Source organism: Manis pentadactyla, chromosome 15 (genome assembly GCF_030020395.1).
Source record: "Manis pentadactyla isolate mManPen7 chromosome 15, mManPen7.hap1, whole genome shotgun sequence".
NCBI classification, from domain to species: Eukaryota; Metazoa; Chordata; class Mammalia; order Pholidota; family Manidae; genus Manis; species Manis pentadactyla.
The window spans coordinates 2,846,270-2,870,583 of NC_080033.1; the positions used below are offsets into that span (position 1 = coordinate 2,846,270).

General features: G+C 56.9%; 1 protein-coding gene across 1 annotated transcript; it reads right to left on the minus strand.

The window, feature by feature from the left end:
* Positions 1-1,315: 1,315 nt before the first annotated feature.
* On the minus strand, positions 1,316-23,596 carry PPP5C (protein phosphatase 5 catalytic subunit). Its single transcript, XM_036885602.2, has 13 exons — positions 23,386-23,596; positions 17,279-17,520; positions 10,009-10,156; positions 9,128-9,249; positions 7,076-7,141; positions 6,656-6,754; positions 5,734-5,839; positions 4,221-4,363; positions 4,014-4,101; positions 3,087-3,127; positions 2,814-2,992; positions 2,035-2,116; positions 1,316-1,835 (listed from the first exon to the last, which is right to left on the minus strand). Exons 1-13 carry the CDS (start codon positions 23,504-23,506, stop codon positions 1,773-1,775), a joined length of 1,500 nt encoding a protein of 499 aa, XP_036741497.1. The 5' UTR covers positions 23,507-23,596; the 3' UTR covers positions 1,316-1,772.
* Between the last annotated feature and the right edge of the window lie 718 nt (positions 23,597-24,314).

Consider the following 24,314-nt stretch of genomic DNA (forward strand, 5'->3'; position numbering starts at 1 on the left):
GAGGGGACCTCTAAGCCCTGGGAGCGTCTTCCCTTCCTTACCTGGGGCCTTGGGCTGCTCCAGGTGGCCCCCAGGTCCCTGGGATTCATGCTGGGGACCCTGGGCCACATGGCACAGCTAGGCTCTCTGTGGGCTGAGCACGCAACACAACCAACCCGAGTAATGACCTGGAAACCAAGCTTGGGGAGTGTCTCTAGTGGGCGTGCGTGGTCGCGTGTCTCTGGGGGACAAGGCCGTGCTGCCTGCGCGACCCCGGGAGACAACTGGGAACTGGTGTCCGGTCTCCCTGGACTCCCCCCTCTGCCTCTTCTCTTTGCTGATTTTAATCTCTCTTTTGGCTTTAATAAACCATAGCCACAAGTACGACAGCTTTTCTGAGTTCTGTGAGTCCTCTGGCAAATACTGAGCCTGGGCCTGGGGGCTCCCGAGCAGCAGCAACGAAAGATACCCCCCACCCCCCACTGGGAAGCCAGGGATGCCAGGGATGCACAGCCTTTCGCCGGGCTGACTCCAGGGGAAATAAATGGAATTGCAGATTAGGATTCATGTCTGTTTTCCTCGGCGCACATCCCCAGGAAGGTGGTCTGTGCGTGCTGCGACGCTGACTTGCTTTCGGGAAGGGAAACTTATTGGGAGGCTCTGAACCAGGCCTGCGCTCGACTGGGACTGCCTTACAGAGGCGATCGAGGGGGTCAAAGTACTCATGGGGCTCCCCCGCCTGGTGTCATGGGCCCATAGACAATACCCAGGTCTTCGTCTCCCCAGAAAAAGGTGGATCCAGAAGCACTCAGGCTTGAAAAGAGCTCTCTCTCCATAGGGCCAAGGCCACGCGGAGCAGCTCGAATGGGACTCAGTATTAACCTCTGTGGGGAACCGAAGTCAGGGGGCAGAGGGGACCTCCGGCCTCCCTTGGCAGCTGGCAGTCTCTTCACTGTGTGACGCCGGAACCAAAGGGTGACGGGCTTCCTGGGAGGCGCCTGCCCTGGCACCCTGCGGGCAGCCAGGGCCCGCACAGCTTCAGGAAATACTTGCTGATGACTCCACAGGGGAAGGGATGAACTGCTTCCTGCTGCGCACCCCCACCCCGCCTACCCCACTGAGGGCGGACCTCCATCGCCGATGGCAGGGCCCTCCCCCAAGTGCTTGCCCTGGAAGGCAGCCGGGCTGCTTGGCTGGACGGCCGGTCCAGCTCCAGGAAACCCCAGGAAGAGGGGAGATGACGGAGTGGAACTTTGGGGCTTCACCACCCCTCCGGATCTAGTGGAACGGTCACCCCAATCCCAGCAGCTCTGGTGGTTCCACCATCGAGACAAGCTGACTTACAATGATGACTTTATTTTAACATATTTAATTACAGACATAAAATAGCTGGGGAAGGGGGTGAACCCCAGCCCAGTCCCGCCTCGGGGCTGCCAGGATGGCGGATGCAGGCGAGGCCTCCCTGATGACCCTCCTTCCAGGGGGTCTTCCTGTGGTGGGGCCCTATTGCTTTAGCGGGGGAGGGGCCATGCAAATGAGGGGGCGGGGAGGCCTCTGGCCCCCGCCCACCTCGCAGTGCGTCAGCCTCCTTCCAAAATGCCCAGACGGGTGCCCCAACCCTGCCTCTCCACCTCCTTCCTTTTTGTCCAGGGAGCAGACCCTCTGGCCAGTCCCCCACCCCTCTGCAAACCTAAAGGGGAATAAATACAAACTTTACAAAGTAAAAGGGGGTCCAACGTTGCCCTGGGCCAGGCCTGGGGTTGCTTGCTGGGGGCAGACCCTGGGATGGGGCCTCACATCACCCCTAACTGCAGCAGCGAGCTGGCGTAGGCCATGGGCTTGACATCAGGATGAGGCTGGGGAACCAGACACACAGGAGAGGGGAGACATTAACGGGGCAGCTTCAGGGGAGGTCTCCCAGTACCAGGTGCAGAATTCCACCAGCCCTACCCCTGCCCCTCCACCCCAGGCTGTCTGCCCACACACTAGGCCTCCCAGCCCCAAGCGCCCTGGGCCCAGGCGGTGGGAAAGCAGGGGACCACGGGGCTGACTCACCACTGCTGTGAACTGGTGGAACTGGGGCCGTAAGTCGGAGCCCTGGAGGTGGATGTAGGAGGCTTTGTTCCCCATCTGGTCGCTGTGGGGACAGAGGCAGAGTGACCAGTCAGGCGTGGGGAGGGGACAGAGGCTGAGGCAGGCACTGACAGAAACGGAAACAGAGATGGCGTCAAGGACTGAGGGACAGAGAGACACAGGAACAGAAAAGGTCCATCTGGGGAAGAGAGGGGAATCCCGACTGGGCAGGAGAGCGGGGCAGGAGGGGGTGCAGGTGAATGATGCGGGGAAGGCGCAGGGGCCGGGGGCCGGGCAGACAGGGCCTGCAGAGGGCCTTCCTGACAAGATGGGCAGGGGGCACGTGAGCCCCACACAGGCAAGGCTCTTGCCAAAGCCTCGACTCCAATTTGACCACGCCCTGACTCTAACCACGAGGAAACACGGTGACCGGTGTCCTGAGGATGTGACAGGTCTAGTCCAGGGCACAGGCAGCTCTGCAGAACAAGGGAAACGGCAAGGGGCAGCGGACTCAATGATAAGGAGACTGAAAATGTGGCCCTTTTTTGTGTCCTGTTAGAAGAGATCAACTGAAAAAAGACACTTATGAGGGACATGGGGAAATGGGACTCTGGCTGGGTTCAGGTGACCTTCTGTACAGCTGCGGCAGTGGTACTGTGGTTACATAGAGAAAGAAAAGTTCTTTCTTTCAGAAACACACTGGGGTATAAGGAGAAAGGATGATGTCTGGGATTAGGATGGATGGGAAAGGGGGGACGCACCAGTAGTTGGGGGCGGAGAAGACAGTGACACAGCGGCCACCGTGTGCCACCTCATAACCCTCGGCCTTGACTTCGTGGCTGCGGATGATGTAATCCAGGTGGTTCTCCTCCAGGAAGGCTTTGGTGACATCGGGCCCAAACTGGCAGCTCACGCCCCGCTTGCTGACTGAGCGCCCGTTCTGGGGAGACAGGGAGCTCAGGGTGCCTGTCCACCCCGCCCAGCCGCCTGCCCACAGCCCACACCCACCAGCCACAGGGCCCAAGCAGACTGACCTGTGGCTGCGGGTCGGACCAGAGCAGGTCGCACATGGGGCCTAGAAGGGAAGGGGGGATCATCAGGGACTGTCCTACCTCCCTGGGTGTGTGCTCAAGGCCCACCCCAGTCCAGGGAGGGGCTGGGCAGGGGACACGCCCTGTGGAGGAGGCAAGGCATCCATGAGATGGGATTCTGAGCCGGCAGCAGGCCTCCCATCTGGGTGGCACCCCGGCCTCCCTGATGGCCTCCCCTCCGGGACCCCATCCAATCCATCGGAGCCCCAAAGCTGGAGGAACCTTTAACAGCACAACTCAGATCAGGTCCCCTTCTGCTGAAAGCCCCCACGGCTCCCACTGCACTAGGGACGGGGCCAAGCTGCTCGCACAGGCTGGGGGGCTCCACAGAGCCTGCCCTCATCCAACTCTTCTAAGCCCACTCCTGCTCACCCCAAAACCCCTGGCTTCTCAGCTGTTCCTCCCCCGGCCTCAGGACGCCCCTGTGCTTGCCTGAATACTCCTCAGCACGGCAGGTGTCACCTCCCCCTTCCGTGTCTACTACGGCGTCCCCAAGGAGGCCCTCCTGACTGCCCGTCACACCACCCTACTCTCTCCCTCCCACAGCCATGAGTGTGAACATTCTGCTGTCTGTCCCCATCACTAGAATGGAAACCCTAGTAACATCATCCAGGGTCAGCAGCTGAACTCCGAGTGTGACCAGCATGTGCTCCACGCTGGGGACACTAAGGCTGCCTTGGGGCACAGCCCCACTGGGAGGTGCACTGACTCAAACTACAGGTGAGGAAACTGAGGCTCGCCTCACTGTCCCTTGCCAAGAGCACAAAGCCCATCAGGGGCAGGGCCATGGTTGCAACTGCAATGTGCTGCCCACTGGAGACACCTAGACCCCAGGAGGGAAGGGGCTGCCACCCAAATCGCCCCAGGTACCTGAATCTGGGGGCTGCCGATTCCTCTCGATCTTCCTGATATCATCCAGGGTCACACCATCTTCACTGAACAGGCCCCCATGCATGATCTGGGATGGGGGGTGGGGACAGTCGTGAGACTCGCTGCGCCAGCACACCTGTCCTAGAGGGCCCCCTGTGGGGTGCAGGTGGGGGAAGGAGCCCACGGGGTCCTGGCTGCAGGCCTCACCAGCACTTTGCCATTGATGCACTGGGCCAGCGGGAGCCACTCGAACACCTCGCTGAAGAGCTCATACATCTGAGCTGTGTACTTGGCCTTCACCTCACCCTCGAAGCCATAGATCTGGTTCATGTTGTCCGTCTCGTGGTTGCCTGGCCAATAGCAGAACAAAGAGGAACCTCAGCACTCCGTGCCCAGATGCCCTCAGGTCAGGGGGCCCAGGAGGACTGCCTGGCAGCCCCAAGCCAGTAACATTCACGCATCTGTTTGCTGGCCCCTCAAACCTGATGAGGTATAGACACTGTTCTCAGTCCATTTTCTGGAGGCACAAACCAGCTGAGAGGCACACATGGGCGTGTGGCCACAAGGCCCAGGCCCCAGCCCTGAGGGACCAGGGGCATGCCCCCTGCCCCTATGCACCCCAGGCTCCCTCCAGAGGCTTGCCTTGCCTTCTAGCAAGTAGCAAGTTGGGGTAGCCCAGGCCAAAGAATGGGGCCACCGCAGAGCACCTACTGTGCCCACCCTCCCACACATAACCTCACTCTTGCTCCGCGGCTTCTGGGGCCTGGAGGAGGCAAGGACGCGGCCCGCACACCTCCCTGTTCTGCACTGTGCAGCATCCCTGCTGGATGTAGCCTGTGCGACCGCCCACAAGGCCCACAGCAGGCGTGGGCCATGGGGTCAAGTCCTGCAGCGTGAACTCCTGGAAGCCGGCCATGAACCCGGCCAGCGTTGACACTCAGGACCCCAGGAACCCCCAGCCCAATCTCCTGCTGGTTCTTCTCCCTCGCTTGGCCCCTCTTCCTGCTCAGCTCCCCACTTCACAGGACAGCCCTGCCCCAGCCCCCCAGCAGCCCGCACTCCCTTGTGAGCCCATCCTGCCAGGACCACACGGAGGGATCCACACTTCACGGTCCCCTGGGAGCCCTGCGGGCGTCTCCTGTCAGCCCCATGTGGAGCAGGAGCCCCTCATCTCCCCCCATGCCTTGCTCCTCCTGCCTCTCCTGCCAGCAGCAGCCACCGCCCTCCCGATGCTCCAGCCAAAACCCCGGAGGACCCCCTTTGGCCCCTTCTTTCTCTCACACCTGCAACCAGCCCTCCGGCAAACACTCAGGCTCTGTCTTGAAAAGGGCCCAAATCCAACCACTGCTCCAAGCCGGGTCCAGCTGCCACTACCCTCTTCCTGCTCCCCGCCTCGGCCCTCGGTCTGTCCCCCACACAGAGCCCCCAGGGGACACTGTTAACACCTCAGTCAGACCCTGACCCTCCTCTGCTCAGAGCTTTCCTATGAGCAAAGTCCTTATCAAGGCCACAGAGCTCGTGTGATACCACTGTGCACTGCGCAACCTGCCCGACCTCCCAGCACAGCCCTGGGCATGAGCTCAGTGAGTGCACAAAACAAACACAGCTGCAACCAGTATCCTTGCTTTACAGGTAAGAAACTGGAGGCTCACCGAGGATAAAGCAAGTGCCCTGCCCGGGGTCCCACACTGACCCTGGATCCTGCTGCCCCCCAGCTCACCTCGAAGTAGGTGAAAGTGATCTGGGTACAGGAGCTTAAAGCCAAAGAGCGTGAGGATCACTTCTACAGAGAAAGAGCCGCGGTCCACAAAGTCACCATTAAATATCTGCCCTGCTAAGGAAAATAAGGAGGGGGGCTGCTCCTTCCCCAGTGTCCCCACACACCCCCAAATCCAGCCAGTACCCCGCAGCAGGGCTTGAGGGGTCTGGGCTTGTCTTTGCTGTGTGGCTCTGGCCCAGCAGCGTGAACTGAGTACCGAGGTCCCCAACCTTGGCTGTCCCTGAGGGAAGCTGTGTGGGGGGGGACCCCAGGTGATCAGCCTGCTTCAGCTCTCCCCCAGTACAGGCCCAAAACCACAGGGGAAATGGGACATGGACCCACTCACCCAACACTGCACAGTGGGTGGCCCACCCAGTGGCCATTTACTGAGCTACTGTATCGGCACATGCTTATATAGCCCGGCCGTGGGCAACCTGCCACTTCTCATGCATTGTTCACTTGCCCCTCAATGACCCAACGAGGCAGACCCTATTATCACCCCCATTTTGCAAATGAGGAGCCGAGGCACAAGGGGTGAAGGAACCCCTTACACTCACATCACAGGGCAATGGCAGAGCCAAAAGGAAACCCCGGTGCGGGCTGTGCCAGGGGCTGTGTGTATGACCTTGTGGCAGCCCCATTTCAAGATGCAGAGAAGCCATGGCCCAGAGACTGAGCCACGTGCCCAGGTCACAGCATGTGGGGACTGGCCCTGGCCTCCTGGAGCACAAGGTCGGCCTGCTGCTGCAGCGCACATCTTGGTGTCCCCATAACCCCTCAGGTTTCTCCTTTTACAAGGTCTCGCCTTTCCCTCTGGCAGGGGTTCCTCCCCCAAATCCAGGTGGAGGGGTGGGGAGGGGTCTGCTTTTCTGAGGAAGGATACATAGGGGTTGGTCTCCGAAGGTAAACCGTTGAGCTCAAATATGTTGAGGAGGTCATAGAACTGGCCATGGGTGTCCCCGCACACCGTAATCTTCTCTGTCTGGAAGAAAAGAGGCCACCGGAGAGGGAGGGGCCCAGAGAGAGACGTGGGGAGGGGGCAGAGGTGAGGGGAGGGGCAAGAGGTCATGGCAGACCAAGAAGAAGCATGCAAAAGACACAGGCAGGGACACAGAAATGAAGAGGACAGGACTGAGACCAAGAAGCCAGAAAAGGAGAGGGACACCCAGCGAGAGACACAGGACGGGGGAGGAGGGAAGGCAGACCAAGCCCGGTGGGTCTGTGAGTTTCTGAGCTCCATGGCCCTGCCCCAGCCAGGGAGCCACCACCCCTGCCCACCCACATACCACCCCACAGCGCGCACCTCTTTGAGCGTGGTCTCCACGAGCGTGCTCAGCTTGGAGAGGACCTCTTTGACCTGGACCAGAATCTGGAAGGCAGGGCAGGCCGTAAAGGCGGCTGGCTAGAGGGCCTGCGGCAGCCCCAAGCACCTGGACAGCCTGGACTGACCAGGAGACGCTGCTGGGCAGAGGGCGTGGGAAGGGGAGGAATGGGCAGGGACGCCCGAACAAGTGGGCGCTGGCCCCCAAACTGTGACCCAAGTAGCCTCTGTGGCATTTAAACATCAGAATTATTTCACATGAAAACCGAGATTCTTGGTTTCTCTTAAAATAATCAGTATCGTAAAGAACAGATGAATCCAGATATGGAACATTGTATAAAATAACTGGTCTGGATGCACCTAAATGTCAGTGTCATGAAAGAGTCTCCCCAAAAAGACATCAGATCCTTCCGGATGAAAAGAAGTAAAAAGGCAGGTCAAAAGCAGGATCTGACCCTTCAATGGATTCTGGGTTTCACAAAAACAACTAGAAAGCATGTTTTGGGGGAAACTAAAATACTCTTCTGGAAATGTAGATAATATTAGCTTTTATAAATTGAAGATTGAGGATGACCTTGAGACTGTTATGTATATTTGAGAATGTTTCCAGATTTTATGGACAGTCTGTGGGCTGTTTGCAGTAGTCAGTATTGTATCAATGCTAAATTTCTAAGGGGCGACCACCCCACTATGGTCCTGCAGGAGAATGGCCTGTTTTCAGGCAATACAGGTAATCTTCAAGTGGCTCAGAAAAAAAGAAGTGTGTGTGTGTGTATATACACATGCATGTGTGTGCAGAAAGACAAGAGAAAGCAAGTGGGTCAAGATGTTAACAACTGGAGAATCTGAAGGCTGAATGGATGGTAATTGCACCGTTTTTTTTACTTTTCTGTAGGTTTGACAATTGTCAAAGTAAATATTGGGAAAAAAGTGTTAAAAAAGGAGATGCCCACTTCTGGTCAGTGTAGACAGTTACAGAAGTCACTCTTGCCCTAATGACAACAGCCAAAAACCCAACAAAATCAAATTTCAAAAAACCATCTGAGAGCCCCGGGTGCAAAGAAACCTAAATTAAACACGGGGAAGAGACCACAACTGCTTCCATCCAGGCAGCGAGGCCACAGGGCAAGGTCCCAAGGCTGCGGGTGCGGGGAAGGTGGCAGAACGCTCGCGCCGAGAGCCCCACAGAGCCCCCGCCACGGAACGCCCCTGCCCTCACCTGCCCACTCTCCCACACGGCAGGCCAGCACAGGAGGCGAGGGCAGCCTCCCGAGGCACAGAGGTGGGGGCGAGACTGCAGAGCAGAGACTCCCCGGCAGCCCCACTCTGGCGGCCGGGCTGAAAGTCAGAGAGCTCTCTCACAGTTCCAAAAGCTGGAGACTTTCCCAGCACACAGACATCCCCGGGATTATGCCAGGGCTGAGGTCCCAAACCCTGCTGAAGGGATTGTCCCGATTCCTTTAAGTGACTCTGAACACATTTAAAGCCAGGGGGGAACTAACTGCAACAAAGGCCGCCCTAACCTGCAGGCCGCGTCGGCAACCCTCACACGAGCAGCCCGACGGGACAAAGTCCTGCCACTTTCTGCAGAAAACTTCTGTTTATCTCAGTGTCTCTGTTCTTCTACACAAAATGTCTGGCATATAATAAAAAATTGTGAGACACATGAAGAACAGATAACAGCAGCAGACCCAGAAACAATCCAATGGTGGAATTACCAGAGACTTTAGAATAACCACAATCAATGCCTTAAAGGCTCTAGTGGAAAAGGGAGACAACATGCATGAACATATGGGGCAGAGAGGAAAACTATAAAAAAATAAGCAAATGGAAACGCTATAAATAAAAAAAATACATACCAAAATTAAAGAACTCGTTTGCACTGTGCCCAGCACACCACCCACTCAGCAAGTGTTAGCTACCATCACCACCCTTCTCCTTGAGCTGCCCTCTGCAGAGCTCAGGCTCTGCCAGGGCCACGACGCTCTCTATCCTGGGGTCACAGGTGTGTGCAGCCCCTGACCGGTGAGTTACCTGGTAGGCGCATTTCCGGTGCAGTTTTTTCTGGTCCTTGTACCACTGCATGAGCTCCTTCATGAAAGTGATTGTCACTTTGCCATCCTCAAGCTTAGGCCCACTGTACTCATCCTCGATGGCTGGTGTGTGAACAGGGGGAGGAGAGTCAGTGGCCACAGCCATCGGTGAGGGCGGGAAAGGGGGCCTGGTTCCCAGGCACAGGGCAGACTCGGCTCTGGACACACAGGTGGAGAGGGAGATGGAGGGAGAGACAAGGCCGGCCCCCTCCATTTGGGTTGGCTCCGAGGCCTCCCCGAAGCCCTGCTAATGTGCTCCTTCTGCCAGCACCGCCTGTCCCCCCTGCCTACTTGATTTTACAGCGCTGAACACCATCAATTCATTTGTTGGCTAGTTAATCACCTCCCTCCCCACTGGGAAGTCAGCTCCATGAGGGCAGGAACTGTTTTATTCACAGCTATCCCCCAGTGCCGAGAACAGTGTGTGGCACATAGCAGGCGCTCAGTGACTATCTATGAAATGAGTGACTGGGTCATCTGAGCACCCAGAGGACCCAGAGACAAACCAGACATGCGAGGCCCCTGAGGAGCGGGTGCGCTGCCGGGGGCCGGGGTGAGTGGTGGAGAAGCAGGCAGGGAGCCAGGCCTGGGCGAGGGGAGGAGCAGCTCACTCACCTCACCTCAACTGGGGAATCAAGCCCCAGCTTTAGACAGTGCAGTTCCCAGGAATGCAGGCAAAGGAGCAACAGAGAGTGGCCTGGGGACAGGGACCAGAGGCTGCCCGAGCCCCATCCCCTAGTCCCCCGGAGGGAATGGACAGGGCCCACGCAAGGACGTGGAATGTTCTGGGCCGGGCATGGCGGGCACCCAGGCCTGACTCACTCATGCTCTCAATGTCCAGCGAGTCCACGACGGAGCGTTTGTGCTCGTCGCCCGCAATGGCCCGCTCGAAGGCCTTCTGCTTCACAATCTTGTTGCACTCCTGGTATTTCATTTTGGCATCCTTGTCGTGGGGCTTCACCTTTACGACCTGGGTGGTCAGGCAGGCAAAGGGAAGGAAGGGAAGAGGTTATCGGTGCTCAGGCCAAAGTGGGGGGACCATCCCACCTAGGGCAGAGAAGAGGCTGGGGGGGGCACCAAGGCTGCCCTTGGTCTGCCCTGCTGGGGGCTCCAAGAACACTGAGGCGAGACCACCTGGGCAGCTGGGGCCGCCATGCACTAAAGGCAGAACCCTGGACTCGTGTCACCTCCAGACATTGGTTTCTATATCCAAAAAAAAGGGCATAACACAGCTGCCTACACAGGGCTGCCCATGAGGGGCAACCCATTTGGGTGCTAAAAAATCTGAGCTCTGACTATTGTTAAAATAAAACTGCCCTGTCTGAGGAGCCTCGGCTTCAGGTTCCTTGTCAGAACCCCACAGGCTGAGGTCCACTTGACTGATATTGCCACGGACAATGCCAAGGCGGGTGGGGCTGAGAGGAGAGGGTGGGCTGGGCCTAAAGACACAGGGAACAGCCCGGACTCACCCAAGAGCCAACCACTTGGAGGGTAATCTGGGCTCCCCGAGCCTCTTTTCTCATCTATAAAACCAAGGGCGATGAGAAGCGCCACCTGCTGGGGCTGCTGGGCAGAATAAGTAACAAATACAGGGCCTGGGTCCAGCAGGGGCTCGGCAGGCGGCAGGCAGCACTTAGTGGTGTCGCATCCCTTTGCTCAACCTTGGGCTTTCAGGGACACCCAGGACAAATGAGATCTGTTCCCTCCTCTGAGGAAGGTGGAGCCTCTGGGCCACACATGCAGGCCTCCTGGGCTCAAATCCCAGCTCCGGCAATCACCAGCTGGGCACCGTGGGCAAGCGAGTCTGCCTCTCGGGAAGGTGAGATGCCGACAATGTCTCTCTCGGCCCCGCCGGGAGGACTAAGTGAATGTAGTGTGTGTGGCGGGCCAGGAAACAGTAAGCCCACGTAAGCGGCAGTAGCCCTTTGTGTCCCCCTGTTTCTTGGGCTGCTGTGCTGAGATCACATGCAAAAAGCACCGGGCATGTGACTTTTGGGACACAGTAAATTCTCAGTAAAAGGAGCCCACCCCCTGCCCTCCCTCTACCTTCTATCTCACTTCCTGCAAACTCTGAACCTCCACGTGCAGAAGCAAACAGGGCTGGATTCAATCCCAGCTCTGCCACTTCCTTGCTGTGCGACCTTGGCAAAGTGACTTCATTCTTCGGAGCCTCAGTTTACTTATCTGTAATAGCCACTGTAATTGTTATTAGTGGACCCTTTCTGACCTGCCCACCCTGCCAGCCTCCCCAGAGGTGGGCCCCCACAGCTCCTTTGCCACAGGCAGAGGGGGAGGTGCCAGGGCTGGCCCTCAAGCATGGAGGAGATGCCTGCTGGTGGGAAGTCTGGCTGGGTCAAAAGCCTGAGCAAAGGCCCCTGCTAACCCCTGAGGATCAGTGTGGCTCATCCACCCAGGGAATGGGTGTGCAGACCCAGCAGGGTGCCAGGAAGCTGGGTGGTGGCGGGTGAGAGCTTCCTCCCTGTCTGGGCAGGCTCAGGGGAGGGCAGCCTGCCAGGCGGCTCCACCTGGGGTGTGGGTGTGGTGCAAGGCCTGGGAGGGAGGCAGCACCAGACACCCCCTGGAGTCCTTCCCAGCGGGGAGGTTATGAGTCCACACCCCGGGATAAAGTCCAAACCACGCTTGGCCTGGCCACAGAGCCCGCCCACCTTCTGCTTTCTCTGTGAGCCAGACCAAACTCACCAGTCCCCAAGGGTGCCAGCTCCCTCTCTCCTCCAAGCCTTGTACAGGCTGTTCCCCAGCCCAGAACACCTCATTTCTACCTCCAGCTCCTTTCTGGTCCCTCCTCCAGGAACCACGCCTCCCTGGATCCCACAGGCCCCCAGGCTCATCTGCCCCCACTAAGCACTGCTGGAGCTGGGAAGGCGGAGGCCCCCTCCCAGCAGTGAATAAACACCCCCAGCCCTGCCTCCCTCCTCCAACCCCCATGCCCACCCGCTGACGGATGAAGCACCAAGCATTTCCTCGGAGCCAGTGCCTTCCTAGAGACGCCAGGCTGGGGCAGAGGCTGGGGACACACACTGACGCCTCAGGGAGGAGGGCAGTAAGCAGCAGCGGTAACACCTGGCTCCCTTCTGAGTGCCTACATGCCTGACGTTGGTGTAAGCTATTAACTTGCTCATTTTAATCTCAAAGCAACTCTAAACTGTGTTATTACCATCCCCGTTTGATGGGGATGAGGAAACTGAGGCCCACAGAGGGGACGTCACAGACCCTAGGAGCCAGGATTGCCACCTCTCCCTGTGCAGGATCCCGACTTCCACCATGCTGGGCGCGCCCCCCTCCCTGTCTGCTGTGGGTGCCACAGGGCCCTCCACGGAGACCGGGGGTGGGGTGAGGGGAGTGGTCTTCAGCACCCACTCTGGGGCCAGTCCCTGGGGTCTGAATCTAGGCCTTCCAGGGCAAGCAGCCCCACTTCTCGAGCCTCCCTTTGCTGAGAAAGTAGGGAGCCTCCATGGGACAGCACCCCTGAGGTGGGCCGGGGTGAGAATGCAACATCAGGCCCATCACAGGGTCTAGCGCGGTGAGTGCCTGTGGCTGCTGCCTCTGTGACTCACTGACCCGCTGGGAAAGGGGAGGAGGCTCTGCCCGGCTCCCACTCCTGGCGGAGGCTGTCTGCTCCTGACTGCAGGGGCCTGGCAGGGCCCCCAGGAAACTAGACGCTTCTTGAAAAAGTGGCATCTGGATTGTGTCAGTGTCAGTATCCTGACCGCGGCATTTATGTAGCTATGCCAGATGTGTCACTGGGGGAACCTGGGAGAACAGGATCTGTGTGTCACTTCTTACAACTGCATGTGAAGCTACCATGCTCTCAAACAAAAAGCTGTTTTTAAAAAGTGGAATCTTCAGCTGGGAGCGCTCACGGGCAGGAACTACAGTGCCTGAACTGATAAGTGCTCACACGGGTTTCGCAGTCCCTATGGGAGCCATGGGGGCGGCGTGAGCTTGGGAACTGGGGATTTCTCGGTCTTCAGAAAGGCGACACAGCGCACATGCTGTAGGGTACACGACACCAGCCGACCGAGCAGCACCTGTAATCACACACCCTCCTGTTTCTACAGCAAGACCTCCAATCGCACCCCACAGAAGCAATCAAGACCAACAAGTTCAGGGCAGATTTTGTCACCAAATGACCTGCCTGAACTTAACTGGAACAAGTGTTTTTTTTTAGAATGGCTTAGGCGGGAACTGAGGATAAGGGACTGGAGCCCAGCAAGAGCCAGGATCCATGCGGAACATCCTGACCTCGGGGACCCACGTGACCGTGTGTGGCAGGGCACCGTGATCACCTGCAGCGTCCAGATGGACAGTCCGGCCCAGAGAGGGGCCATGCCCGCCCGAGACACACAGCCAGCCAGAGCAGGGCCGGGTTCCTAGGGCGGGCAGGCAGCGCAGAGTGACAATCTTCAGCGCAAAGCCAGAGTTTTCATCCCCCGAGGTTGAGACCCTGTGGTCAATAAATTTAGTCAATCAAACCCAACATCCCTTATGTAAGAAAGCAGAGAGACCACTGGAGCACACTGGCTGTGCTAAGACCTGTACTAGGCCCCCCAAAATTTTTGTGTGTTTTGACCAGTGGTCAGGAGCCTGACTCTGGTACCAGGTTGTCCCTTCCTGGCTCTGGAGCCTCAGGGCAGCAGCCCGCTCTCTGGGCCTCAGCTTCCTCGTCTGTCCCCTCTCTGCTGGGTCGCTGTGAAGACTACATGAGTTATCACAGCAGGACGGTCACAACAGTGCCTGGCCCCCAGTGGGTGCTGTACTAGCTCTTAGCCACGACTACTCCCGTCCCCGTGGCATGTCCATACCTCAGGTGCACAGGCGCTTGCGCAGGCTGGCAAAGGCAGAACACATTTCTAACAGACTGTGCGGGACTATGCTGTAAGAAACCCAAATGCAAACCACATCACAAACCAAACCAGAAAGATCCCAGAAAGGGGTGGGGGGTGCAGGAGTCCCCCAGATCTGGCTTGGGCCCGCATGATCCCTGAGTTCTAATCAGAGACAAGAAAGAACACAGGGGGAGTCTTCCAAGAAGGGGACCCAATTAAGCGGTGGGGAATCCTGGAGAAAGGGTCCTTCTGAAAGGATTAACTTGGAGATAAGGGGAGTGGGTTGGGGGGGTGCAACATGTACCTACGGAAAAGGCAGATGAGCTCCTGCTGAAGGTCTGAGGCTTGGTTCTGGAGGGAGAGCAGAATGGAGACCCCTATGGAGGTCCTGGCCCCTGCACACCGCCCTTCCTGTGGGCCACAGGCTCTTTCTCTGGACACCCCCAGGATAATCGCACCAAGTGCTAAACGGGGGCAGGCCCTACTCCCAATGTCCCAACCTCCTGAGTCCTTGCGAGGCCTCTCTGAGGCAGGCCCGCTGTCCTTCCCCTTCCACAGAGGCGGACACTGAGGCTGCAGAGCCAAGGCACTTGGAGCTGCCCAGACCACAGCCGGAGTCCTGACCGCACAGCTGGTGCTCCCAGCCCTGCACAGAGGCCTTTAGGCCATGGCCCACATTACACCTCCAACAAGCACGTATAGTCATGTAAATGATAAAATATTTTTTCACAAATATATACACACTTCCTTCAAACAATGGAGTCTTTTTTTTCCCTCTTCTATTTGATGAAGACAGAACTACTGGTCTGTAACCATTAAACTGACTCCATGGCCCACCAACAGTTACAAGCATGGACTCTGGGTTTAAGTCCCAGCTTTGCCACTTCTCCGCTGGGCAGCCCTGGAGCGGGGCTTCCCCTGTCCAGGCCTCAGTTTCCTTCCTCCAACACAGATTGGATTCATGCCCATAAAGAGCTCACAACACGGCTAGGCCGACAGGGAGTGTGCAGATAAAGAAACTGAGGCTGAGAAGGGTCAGGCCCATCACTTGAGGGCTCAGGTTGCTAAGAGGCAGAGACTCAGGATCATTTCTTCAACCAAGGTCATGTCTTGGCTGTACCTCCAAGGATGCCATCCATGATCTAGGAGGGAATCTGGGCACTGCCTCCGTGAACTCTAGCATGTCACCCAAAGGCTCTGCAGGGCAGGAGAGAGACCCTGGAGGGGAGCCACCCCAGAGCCCAGCCCCTCTGCTCTGCACCAACAGAGCCTGCAGGCATGTGGGGGACCAAGACAGGCAAGGATCTCAGGCTTATGCGGGGACTCCCCAGTGCTGCCGGCAGAGCCCCACAGGGATAAGGGTAATGACACTTTAAATGCTAGGGGTGGCCCCACCTCAGGTGTGTCCAAAAGAGGCTGTGGATCCTCTGCCAGGTCTCCACAGCACGCACAAGGCCTGAGAGAAAGCTCGGATGTGGCACATCCACAAGACGGCTGGAACGGACCACCTCAGCCTCATGGAATAGGCAGGGTCAGGTCCCAGTTAGGGTCAGAGCCCTGAGAGAATGCCCTACTCCTTACCCTGGGGCAAGGATTTCCTGCCTTGCTGGGTGAGGTGAAGACTGCACAGACCTGTGCTCAGGGCTTCGGCAGCCAGCAGCAGCCAGGGGCTCCTCCGGGCCCCTCCCACAGGGCGCCCAGCAGGGCAGCCCTGCCCCCACCCACTCCAGATCCCCGCTTACTCACTCATTACTGGGCCCTCCTGCCTTGCTGACCTCTAGTCACAACACTGCACCAGACCCCACAGCCTCCCTGGAAGCAGCCACTCCTCTCGTCACCAAGAGACAACAGGGAGAGGCCAGACTGAGGACTAGCCTGGGAGCTGAAGCTCCTGAAGACCACGCTACTGCTCCTTGCCCCGTGCTCCCAGGTTTCACCCCAGCTCCTCCTTCATTGTGTACCCCAGTCTCTAAATACCTGCTCCTCCATGCCTCAGACCCAACCCGGACACAGGTGTCCCCCGGCCCAGGGCTTGGCTCGAGCCTTCACTTGGTCTAAAACCCATCCCCCACCCCAGGCTGGGGGCCAGTGGCCGGCCGCAGCCTAACCTGGCTCCTCCAAATGCAGCCTGTGGCTCTCAGCCCCCTGGCCACCCCTCCTACACAACAGAAGCTGCTCAGAGTGCGGGATCAATGAAATGGAAGGAGGGAGTGACAGGCTGTATTTGCACAGAGGAGCAGAGCAGTAATTCACTTAACAAACACTGACCGAGCCCTTGCTGGGCACCACACACTGCCTCAATGAACAAAATAAAACACAAATAAAACCCTCTACTCTCGGGGAGCTAACCCTCTGGGCAGGGGAGACTCAGGGCTGGAGGGCTGGGCTGCTGGGGTTCAAATCCCAGCTGTGCCACTTGCCAGCTGCATGTTGATGGGCAGGTGACTTAACCCCTCTGGGCCTCAGTCTCCTCCTCTCTACAATGGGGGTAACCACAGTTCCCACCTCACAGGGCTGCCACACGATTCACTCAGCGCGCAGAGCATGCCTGGCATGAAGGAGCGCGCTGTTAAATCCTTACCACCAATGCTGCTCTTATCCAAGCAAAATTGCAGTGCCACCAATAGCTGATGAGCAAGTGAGCCAGTGGACTCCTGCTGTGCTCTTGTCCCCTCATCACCTCATTACAACACACCCATTTGCCGTCCTCCTAGAGCATAGTGCCCTATTCTATTTTCTTCCAAGCACGGATCTTCATCTGCAATGATTTTGTTTACCTATTCAATGACATGGGTTTGTTTTTTCCTTTCTCTGAATTACAAGCTCCAACAGAAGAAGGGCTGAGTAGCGCTTGTTCACCAACAATAATCATAATGGTTAATTGTTACAAAACACTAGGTGCCAGATGCTGTTCTAAATGCCTGAGGAGCAGAAACTCATTTATTTCTCATGGCAACCCTCAGAGGCAGATGTGGAAAAGAAGGCAGAGAGAGGATAAGTAACTTGTCCAGGGTCATCAAGTGAGTGACGGCAGAGCCAGGATGTGAACCCAGAAATCTGTTCCAGGCCAAGGAGCCTCATGGGCATTTGCTGGACGGGAGAGGGGGAGTAAATGCACAAAAGGCCCCTCACACCTGCCCCCTCCAGCCCTGCAGGCTGAGGCCTTCCCCCCACCCCCATTTGGCCTTCGGCAGCCACCTGGCTCAGGTGCCGGGAGCAGGCCCACTCCCTGAGGCCCAGCTCACCGTCTCGTAGTCGCGCAGTGCAGCACGGAACTTGCCCAGCGCCATGTTGCTGGCAGCCCGGCGGTAGTAGCCCTTAATGTACTTCTTGTCGATCTCAATGGACCGCGTGGCGTCAGCCAGTGCGTAGCCATAGCACTCCGTGCGCAGGTAGGCCAGGCTGCGGTTGCCGTAGTAGATGGCATTGCTGGAGTTCAGCTCGATGGCCTGGCTGTAGAACTTGATCGCGTTCTCGTAGTCCTTGGCTGTGGAAATGGAGGAGGTGCTGGCATGAGGCAGGGCAGCCGCCATCCAGCAAGAGCAGGCCCTGGGCTGGGTATTGGCCCAGGCTCCCTATTTACAGATGCGGAAACTGAGGTCCACGGCTGAGTTCAGAAATGGCTCTTCAACCTGCTCCCTCTCTGTCCTACCCTAGCACAGGCCTTGTTTCCTCAGGTCCAAATCCCAGGACGCAAAGTCACTTTCACACATCCAGCCACTCAACCATCACCCCTCAAGACCTCAAGCTGGGCAATACTTCTTCCAGGACTTAGGAGGGCCTCACGAGTCCTCCCCATGGCCTAGACAAGATACGTTACTAGGGCCACAGCGGAGACACAAACAGCAAACACGAACCTGCCTTGAGCCCTGGGTTGCCCAAACCCCCCAAGTAAGTAAACAAGCCCGAAAAGTGGGCCTAGTAGAAGAATAGGACATGGGGACGGAGAAGGAGCCTTCCTAAGTCTCAAGGAGCGGGACATACAGCAGAGACCCAAAGCAACAATCCAAACTGGAGGAAAAGTGTTCCTAACGGAAGGGACAGCAGGTGCAAAAGCCCTGGGGGTGGGGGGACATGCACCCTCTGTTCTAGGACCAGGGTGAGACTAGTGTGGTGGGGGTGAGTGAGCTGGGGGAGGGTGGGAGATGAGGTTGGCAGGACAGTTCCCAAAGGCCACAGCAGGGTATGGACGCTGATGTTCTAAGTGTGGAGTGACAGGATGTGACATCCGGCTGAGGAGAAAGGTGGATTTTATTGGAAGTGAGCTATAGCTGTGCCCGGCACTTTACGTCTCGACACATCTCCGTGGCATGTGCACCATCTGGTGCTCACTCTACAGATGAGCCATGGAGGTCAACCCCCTAGTCTGTATCTGCAGTACCAGCCTTGGACTCCCCTCCCACATGCCCAGGCCCAAACTGGGGGACCATAATGTGCCAGGTACTGCACTGGGTACTTGGTACAAGAGTCCCTTCACTGAATCCTTACAACAACCCTAAGGACAGTTGCATTAGCCCCATTTTCTAGATGAGGGGACTGAGGCTCAGAGAAAGCAAGCCCATGTTTACAGGGATTCTGAGCCAGGCCAAGACTCAAATGCTCCCACTCTCACCCTCCACGCCAGGTGGCCTCCAGGTAGGAGGCTGGCCAGGCAGCCTAGGGCCAACCCCTGCCTCCCTGGGTGTCCTTGGGCAATGTATGTAGACCCTTTGGACTTGAGTTTCAGAGTCCTTCTCCTGAATCTCAGCCTAAAATTCCTACCCTAATTCCCACTTTATTTTTCTCCACAGCCAGCTCATAAACCATGACTGTCCTTTGTTCTGTTTCCTTGCTTATAATCCATCTCCCCAGTTTGAACCTAAGCCCGTGAGGGCAGGGACCCTGTTTATCTTACTTCTCTAAGCCCCCACCCTGTCTGAGGAAAAGCACCCCACTAAACCTGTCCTCCTGGGCTCACAGTTCACACACAACAGACGCACAGCCATCTCCACACAGTGATGACCCAGCGTGTTTACAGTTGGGGCAGCCCAGGAGTTATGCTGGAGCTGAGACCTGGAGGATGAGAAAGAGTGAGTCAGGTGAAGACAATGGAAGAAGAGGATTCTGGGAACCATGAATGGTTCCTGAATGAATGAAAAAAGGAAGGAAGACAGAAACAGAGAGACAGACACACTAACACTAGAGAAAGGAGAAGCCAGGTCCTGGGAGATGGCTAGGAACAACGTAACAATTCCTTTTGCCAAAATCATCTGGCAATCTTTCAAATGGCTGGGATATCCCCTCCTTCAGGAAGCCCTCCCTGACCCCCAAGCTGGGTCAGGTACCCCTCCAGGCTGCCTCATCCCCCGGGCTCTGTCTTAGCCCTGACCACTCTGGGTTGTCACCACTGGGTGACAGGCATATCCTTCCCCAGGACTGGGAGCCCTGGAGGGCAGGCCCGGGAGTTCCCAGAAACATGCAAGGACAGAACCAAGCTGCCCAACCAAATCTGACAACAGCGCCTGACTGACGCTCCCTGGAGTGCTAGCACCTTCGAGGACTCCTTCCGACCTCCTGACTGTGTTCCAGAGTCTAGCTGGCTAGTTCTCTTGGCAGGTGAGGTGTTACTCAAGAGGCCATTTGGCATAGGGCAGGGAGTCTGGTGTCTCGGAGGCTGACCAAGAGACCTGAAGCTAACAGCCTCCCCACCCTGAGCCTCAGCCTGCTCACCTGAAATGTGGGAATCACAACCAGCCCTGCCTCAGCTCAGCCGGTGGTTGTGAGGGTTAAAAGAACTAATATATGAAACGTGGCTACAGCACAGAAAAACAATCAGCAGATACTTGTAAATGAAGTGAATAAATGACTATATGAAGAGAAGACGAGAAGGGAGCAGAGGAAATGGAAAGGGCCTGTACATCTATCCAGTGACACTGTCCATATCCCGGCTCTGTTCTGTGTTTTACAAATACGAGACATTCTCCATTTTAGAGATGAGGAACCTGAGGAACAGAGAGGTTGAGTCACTGGTGTGGTGGTCACACAGCAGGTTATGAGAAACAAAATTTGAACCCAGGCAGCCTGAACTCTTAACCATGTCTACAAACTCATAGACTCCTAAGCCTCCTTGGGAGTTAAATACGACCCCTCCCATTTTACAAAAGGGAGATGAGGCCTAGAGAGGGGGGAAGAGAGCTGAGCAACATCTGGCTCTGCCCTCCCAGGCCTCCGGAGTAAGCCTGAGCTCACAGAGGTGATCCGGCCAAGCTGGCAGGGGCTATAGGCAGTGGGGGCAGGGGGTTCCTTTGAGAGCCTGGGGGCCCCTCTTTTCCCCACTGGGCCAAGATGACTATGGCTACGGTAAGGACTCTGCACGCGGGAGCCAAGCGCGAGGTGAGGAAGAGGGATATCCGGCTCTGCTGCGCACACTCTGACCTTGGGCAAGCAGTTTCGCTTCTCAGAGCCTCGGCTTCCTCTATAAAACAAACGGGGCTGTTCCCACCCACCTCCTAGGGCCCCTGGGGGCATTAAACACAGTGCTGTACCTGGCCACCACAGGGGCTCAATTAAGGTGAGCAGTAATTACTCTTTTTATTGTTATTCCCACAGCCCCAGAGGCTGGGGCTCTGTGCCTGCCGGGGCCTGCCAGCCAGCCAGGGGCCTGGACCAGGAGGGGTGTTGTCTGTGCCAGCTCAATGCCAGAACCTCTGGCTGCCTTCCCATCCCCGGGGTTCCTGAGAGCTGGGACCGCAGGTCCTGGGAGGCAAGGGACCCCTCCCAGTGGCTTACTGTTTCCCAGAATTCTTACCTCACCTCAGCACTGACCCCCATCCTTGCTGCTCCCCCCAAGCCCCATTTCAGGGTCAACCTCTGTCCTCCAGCTGAAGACATCCTCCTCCTGATCCCTCAACCTCCAAAGCATGGCAGGCACCAGGTTCCGTCAAGCCAACCTCTGGGCCATCTCACATTTACTCATTCACTCACCCTTACAGCCCCACCCTGGCCTGGCCTTCATCCTCTCCTGCCCAGGTGCCTGCCACTGCCTCCTCCCCAGTCTCCCAGCCTCCAGTCCTGGCCCTCCGGAGGGGTCTTACTAAAGCACAAACCTGACCCTGTCCTTCCCCTCCTCAGAACAATACAGGTTCCCCAGAGTCCTCAAGCAGAAGGCTCGGGGTCCTCTTTGCAGCCTCACCATAAACTCATGCCTCTTACCCTGCAGCCCCACTCAGTCCTTGGGGCCAGGCTCCACTCACCTTTGCCATCCTGTTCTTTCTGCCTGCAGTTCCCACCTCCCTCTCTCCAGAGGCTGCTCTCATTTCCTCTCTGAAACGTGTCCTGAGTCAGTTTCCACCTTTCCAGCCTGGCTGGCAGCACCACCACCTCTCACCTGTCCACCTTTCTAGTCTCCTTCCTGGTCTCCAGCCCACCCCTGTGTCCAGTGAGGGTGGGGGAGGTCTTTTCCAAATGCTAATCAGTCCATGTTCCTCCTCTCTTAAAACCTCCCGCAGCTCCCTGCCATCCTCAGGGGGACAACACACTCCCGGACCCGGCCTCCAAGGCCCCACCTCCAGCCTCGTCTCTCACCAGGCGTACCTCCTCCTTGTGGCCCCAACCTGCCCAGACCTTCCACTCTTTGAAGCCATTTGTGCTCCCACTGAACACCAACTATCCGCTAAAGCTCTAGATCCCTTCTACCCTCGACCCCTTCCCCAGGGATTTGCCGCTGTAAGTTCCCCTCCCTCTATCCCCAGGAGGGCCAAGTCACGTACTTAGTCACTTCCATCATCAGAAAAAAGCAGCTCCCCTCCCCAATTTCTCCACTCCCTTTAGAATCAAAATACTCTAAACACTTGTCAGCATTTGCTGTCTCCATTTCCACCCTTATCGTTCACCCTTCCATACCCTCCTAGCTGCCTACCCCTACCCCCCATTCCCCAGAAACTACTCTTGTCAAGGCTACCAACCACAACAGCCGTGGAGCCAAATCCATTGGTCAGTGCCCACCCTGGCGGCAACTAGGGCATGGCCTCCTCCTGGAAGTGCCCTCATCTCTCATCTTTCCTTGCACTTCATTGACCATTCCTGCTCAGCCTCTTCCTCTTCTGTTCTAAACATCAGAATTCCTCCAGGTTCCATCCCAGGCCCCTTCTCTTCCCAGATGACCTCATTCATTCCGAGGGTGCTCTATTCAACCCATAGGCTGGTCAGGCCCAAATTCCTCTTCTTGGAGCTCCAGTCTGGCCCATGTAGCTACTCAACGTCTCCTCTTGGACAGATGAATAAAACCCAAACAAATCTGCAGTAACTTACGACCTCACCCCTGTTTTGCACTCATCTTGTACTAGTCTCCCTGCTAATGCTCGTGCGCTGAAGTTCCCGCAGGGACAGAGTTTCTTTCATTTCCTACCTCAGGGGATCTGCACATGCAGCTCCACCCCTGGAACACTCCTTCCCAATTCTCCTCAAATTAAATGCCGTCTCCTCAGTAAGGCCTTCCCTGACCATCCTCTCTAAAGTAGCCTCCAACCCTTATTCTCCACTTCACACACCCTGTTGGGGTTCTTTCAAAACAGTCATCACAACTTTCAAGTATTTTATTATTTGTTTGTGTGTTTACTTAGTCTGACACTCTTGTTAAATTACAAGCTATATGAAGGCAGGGTTGCATCTGTCTCATTTGCTGCTATATCCCCAGAGTCTACCACAGTCCTTAGCACATAGCAAATACTCAATAAACACGTTGAATTAATGAATGAATGGGTGCCCCCACAGCTTACTCTTTCCCAAGATCTTAAGCCATACTATTCTCGGGATTCCTCCACCTCTACTCCCGGGGCCTCCCACACATCCCTTTTCCTCGCGTAACCCCAAACCTCCTCATTCCATGCTCTCCCACTTGATCATCTATTCCCCTCCCCAAGATTCCTACTCTATTGGGACAGTCCTTCCACCCCTTATTTGATGCCACCCACCCCAGGTCTCCCCAATTGGTAGAGCCATCACTCCCCCGCCCGCTGTCACTACTTGGTAGCGCCCTCTTCAGGTCTCACCATGAGCTAGCTCCTCTCGGGGTTTCACATTTGGTAGTACTCTCATTCCTATCCCCCTCCCGCCTCACGCTTGGTAGCGCCCTTCTCAGTCTCTCCGTTAGGAGCACCCGCTCCGTTCGCCACTTCGAGGTATCCCTCCTCCTCCCTGCCCCCTCTGTCGCCCCTCGGTAGCGCCATCCTGGGCCTCCCCACGCCTGGTCACCCGGTCGTGCCGGCCCCGCGCCCAGGCTGCCGCTCCGCGTTGCCATGGTTCCGCGCGGGCCCGGCACCCTTGACCTGGGCAGTTCTCTACCCTCCCTCGCCCCCCTCCGGGTCGGGCGCACCTTTGAAGTAGTCGTTGGCCTGCGTCTTGAGCTCCTCTGCCCGCTTCAGAGCGCCATCAGCCGGGGGCTCGTCCCGGGGGCGCTCAGCACACTCAGCCCGCTCGCCCTCCGCCATCGCCATGCCGCAAAGCGACCCCGACCCTGGCAACCGCCGCCAGCGGCGCCCGGCCGAAGCGTCGCGAAGGAGTGCCGAGTTGCCGCTGCCGTTGCTGCACAAGTGTCGTAAAGCGCGGGACCCGAAGGCGTCCTTCGTGCGCCTGCGCAGGGCTCATTCGCCTTAGAGCGCGCGGAGGACAAGGTGACCAGAGGACCGCTAGGCAGCGCCCTTTAAAGAATGAGCGAATGGGGAAGGCGAAGGGTGCGCGCGGGGTTAAGAAAAAAAAAAAAAAGATGTGACCCCTGCACCCAGAGCTACCACCTTCCAAGCCCGCAGAAGTTTCTTGGGGTCGTGAAGTGGGATTTCCCTGCCATTTCTCGGGTTGATGGGTTGCAAATGCTGCTGGTGGGTGTGGCTGTTCTGCAGGGCAGCTCCGAACCCGACGCGGAGCCCTGACTGGGACTCCCTTACTGTCAGTTACTGTGTGACCTTGAACACATCCCATCCCCAAATGTTCCTGTTCTGATAGTGTGGTCCCCACCACCTCCAACAATCACGCAAGAAGGGAAATACTATCATTTTTCCATTTTATAGATGAGGACGTCGAGATTTATAGAGGTCAAACATACTCGCCTAAACTAAGTTCATACAATGAGAAAATGGCAGAACCAGGACATGGACCTATCCCAGTTAATTCCTGTGCCTCTTAATTCTTACTCTACTGTCTGTATGCTCCAGGGCCCACTTTATGGGTGAGAATTTTCAGATTTTTTGGTGTGAGGGGGAAGGCTGCTACAATGGATTTGAATCGTGGGTTCAAGTCCGGATCAGC

Excerpts from the sequence above, each read along its gene's own strand:
- PPP5C (XM_036885602.2), bottom strand. The coding sequence starts at position 23,506 with ATGGCGATGGCGGAGGGCGAGCGGGCTGAGTGTGCTGAGCGCCCCCGG. Across the intron at positions 2,117-2,813 it reads TTCTCCGCCCCCAACTACTG|CGACCAGATGGGGAACAAAG; the intron begins GTGCGTCCCCCC and ends CTGTCCCCACAG. Across the intron at positions 1,836-2,034 it reads TCCACCAGTTCACAGCAGTG|CCTCATCCTGATGTCAAGCC; the intron begins GTGAGTCAGCCC and ends CTGGTTCCCCAG.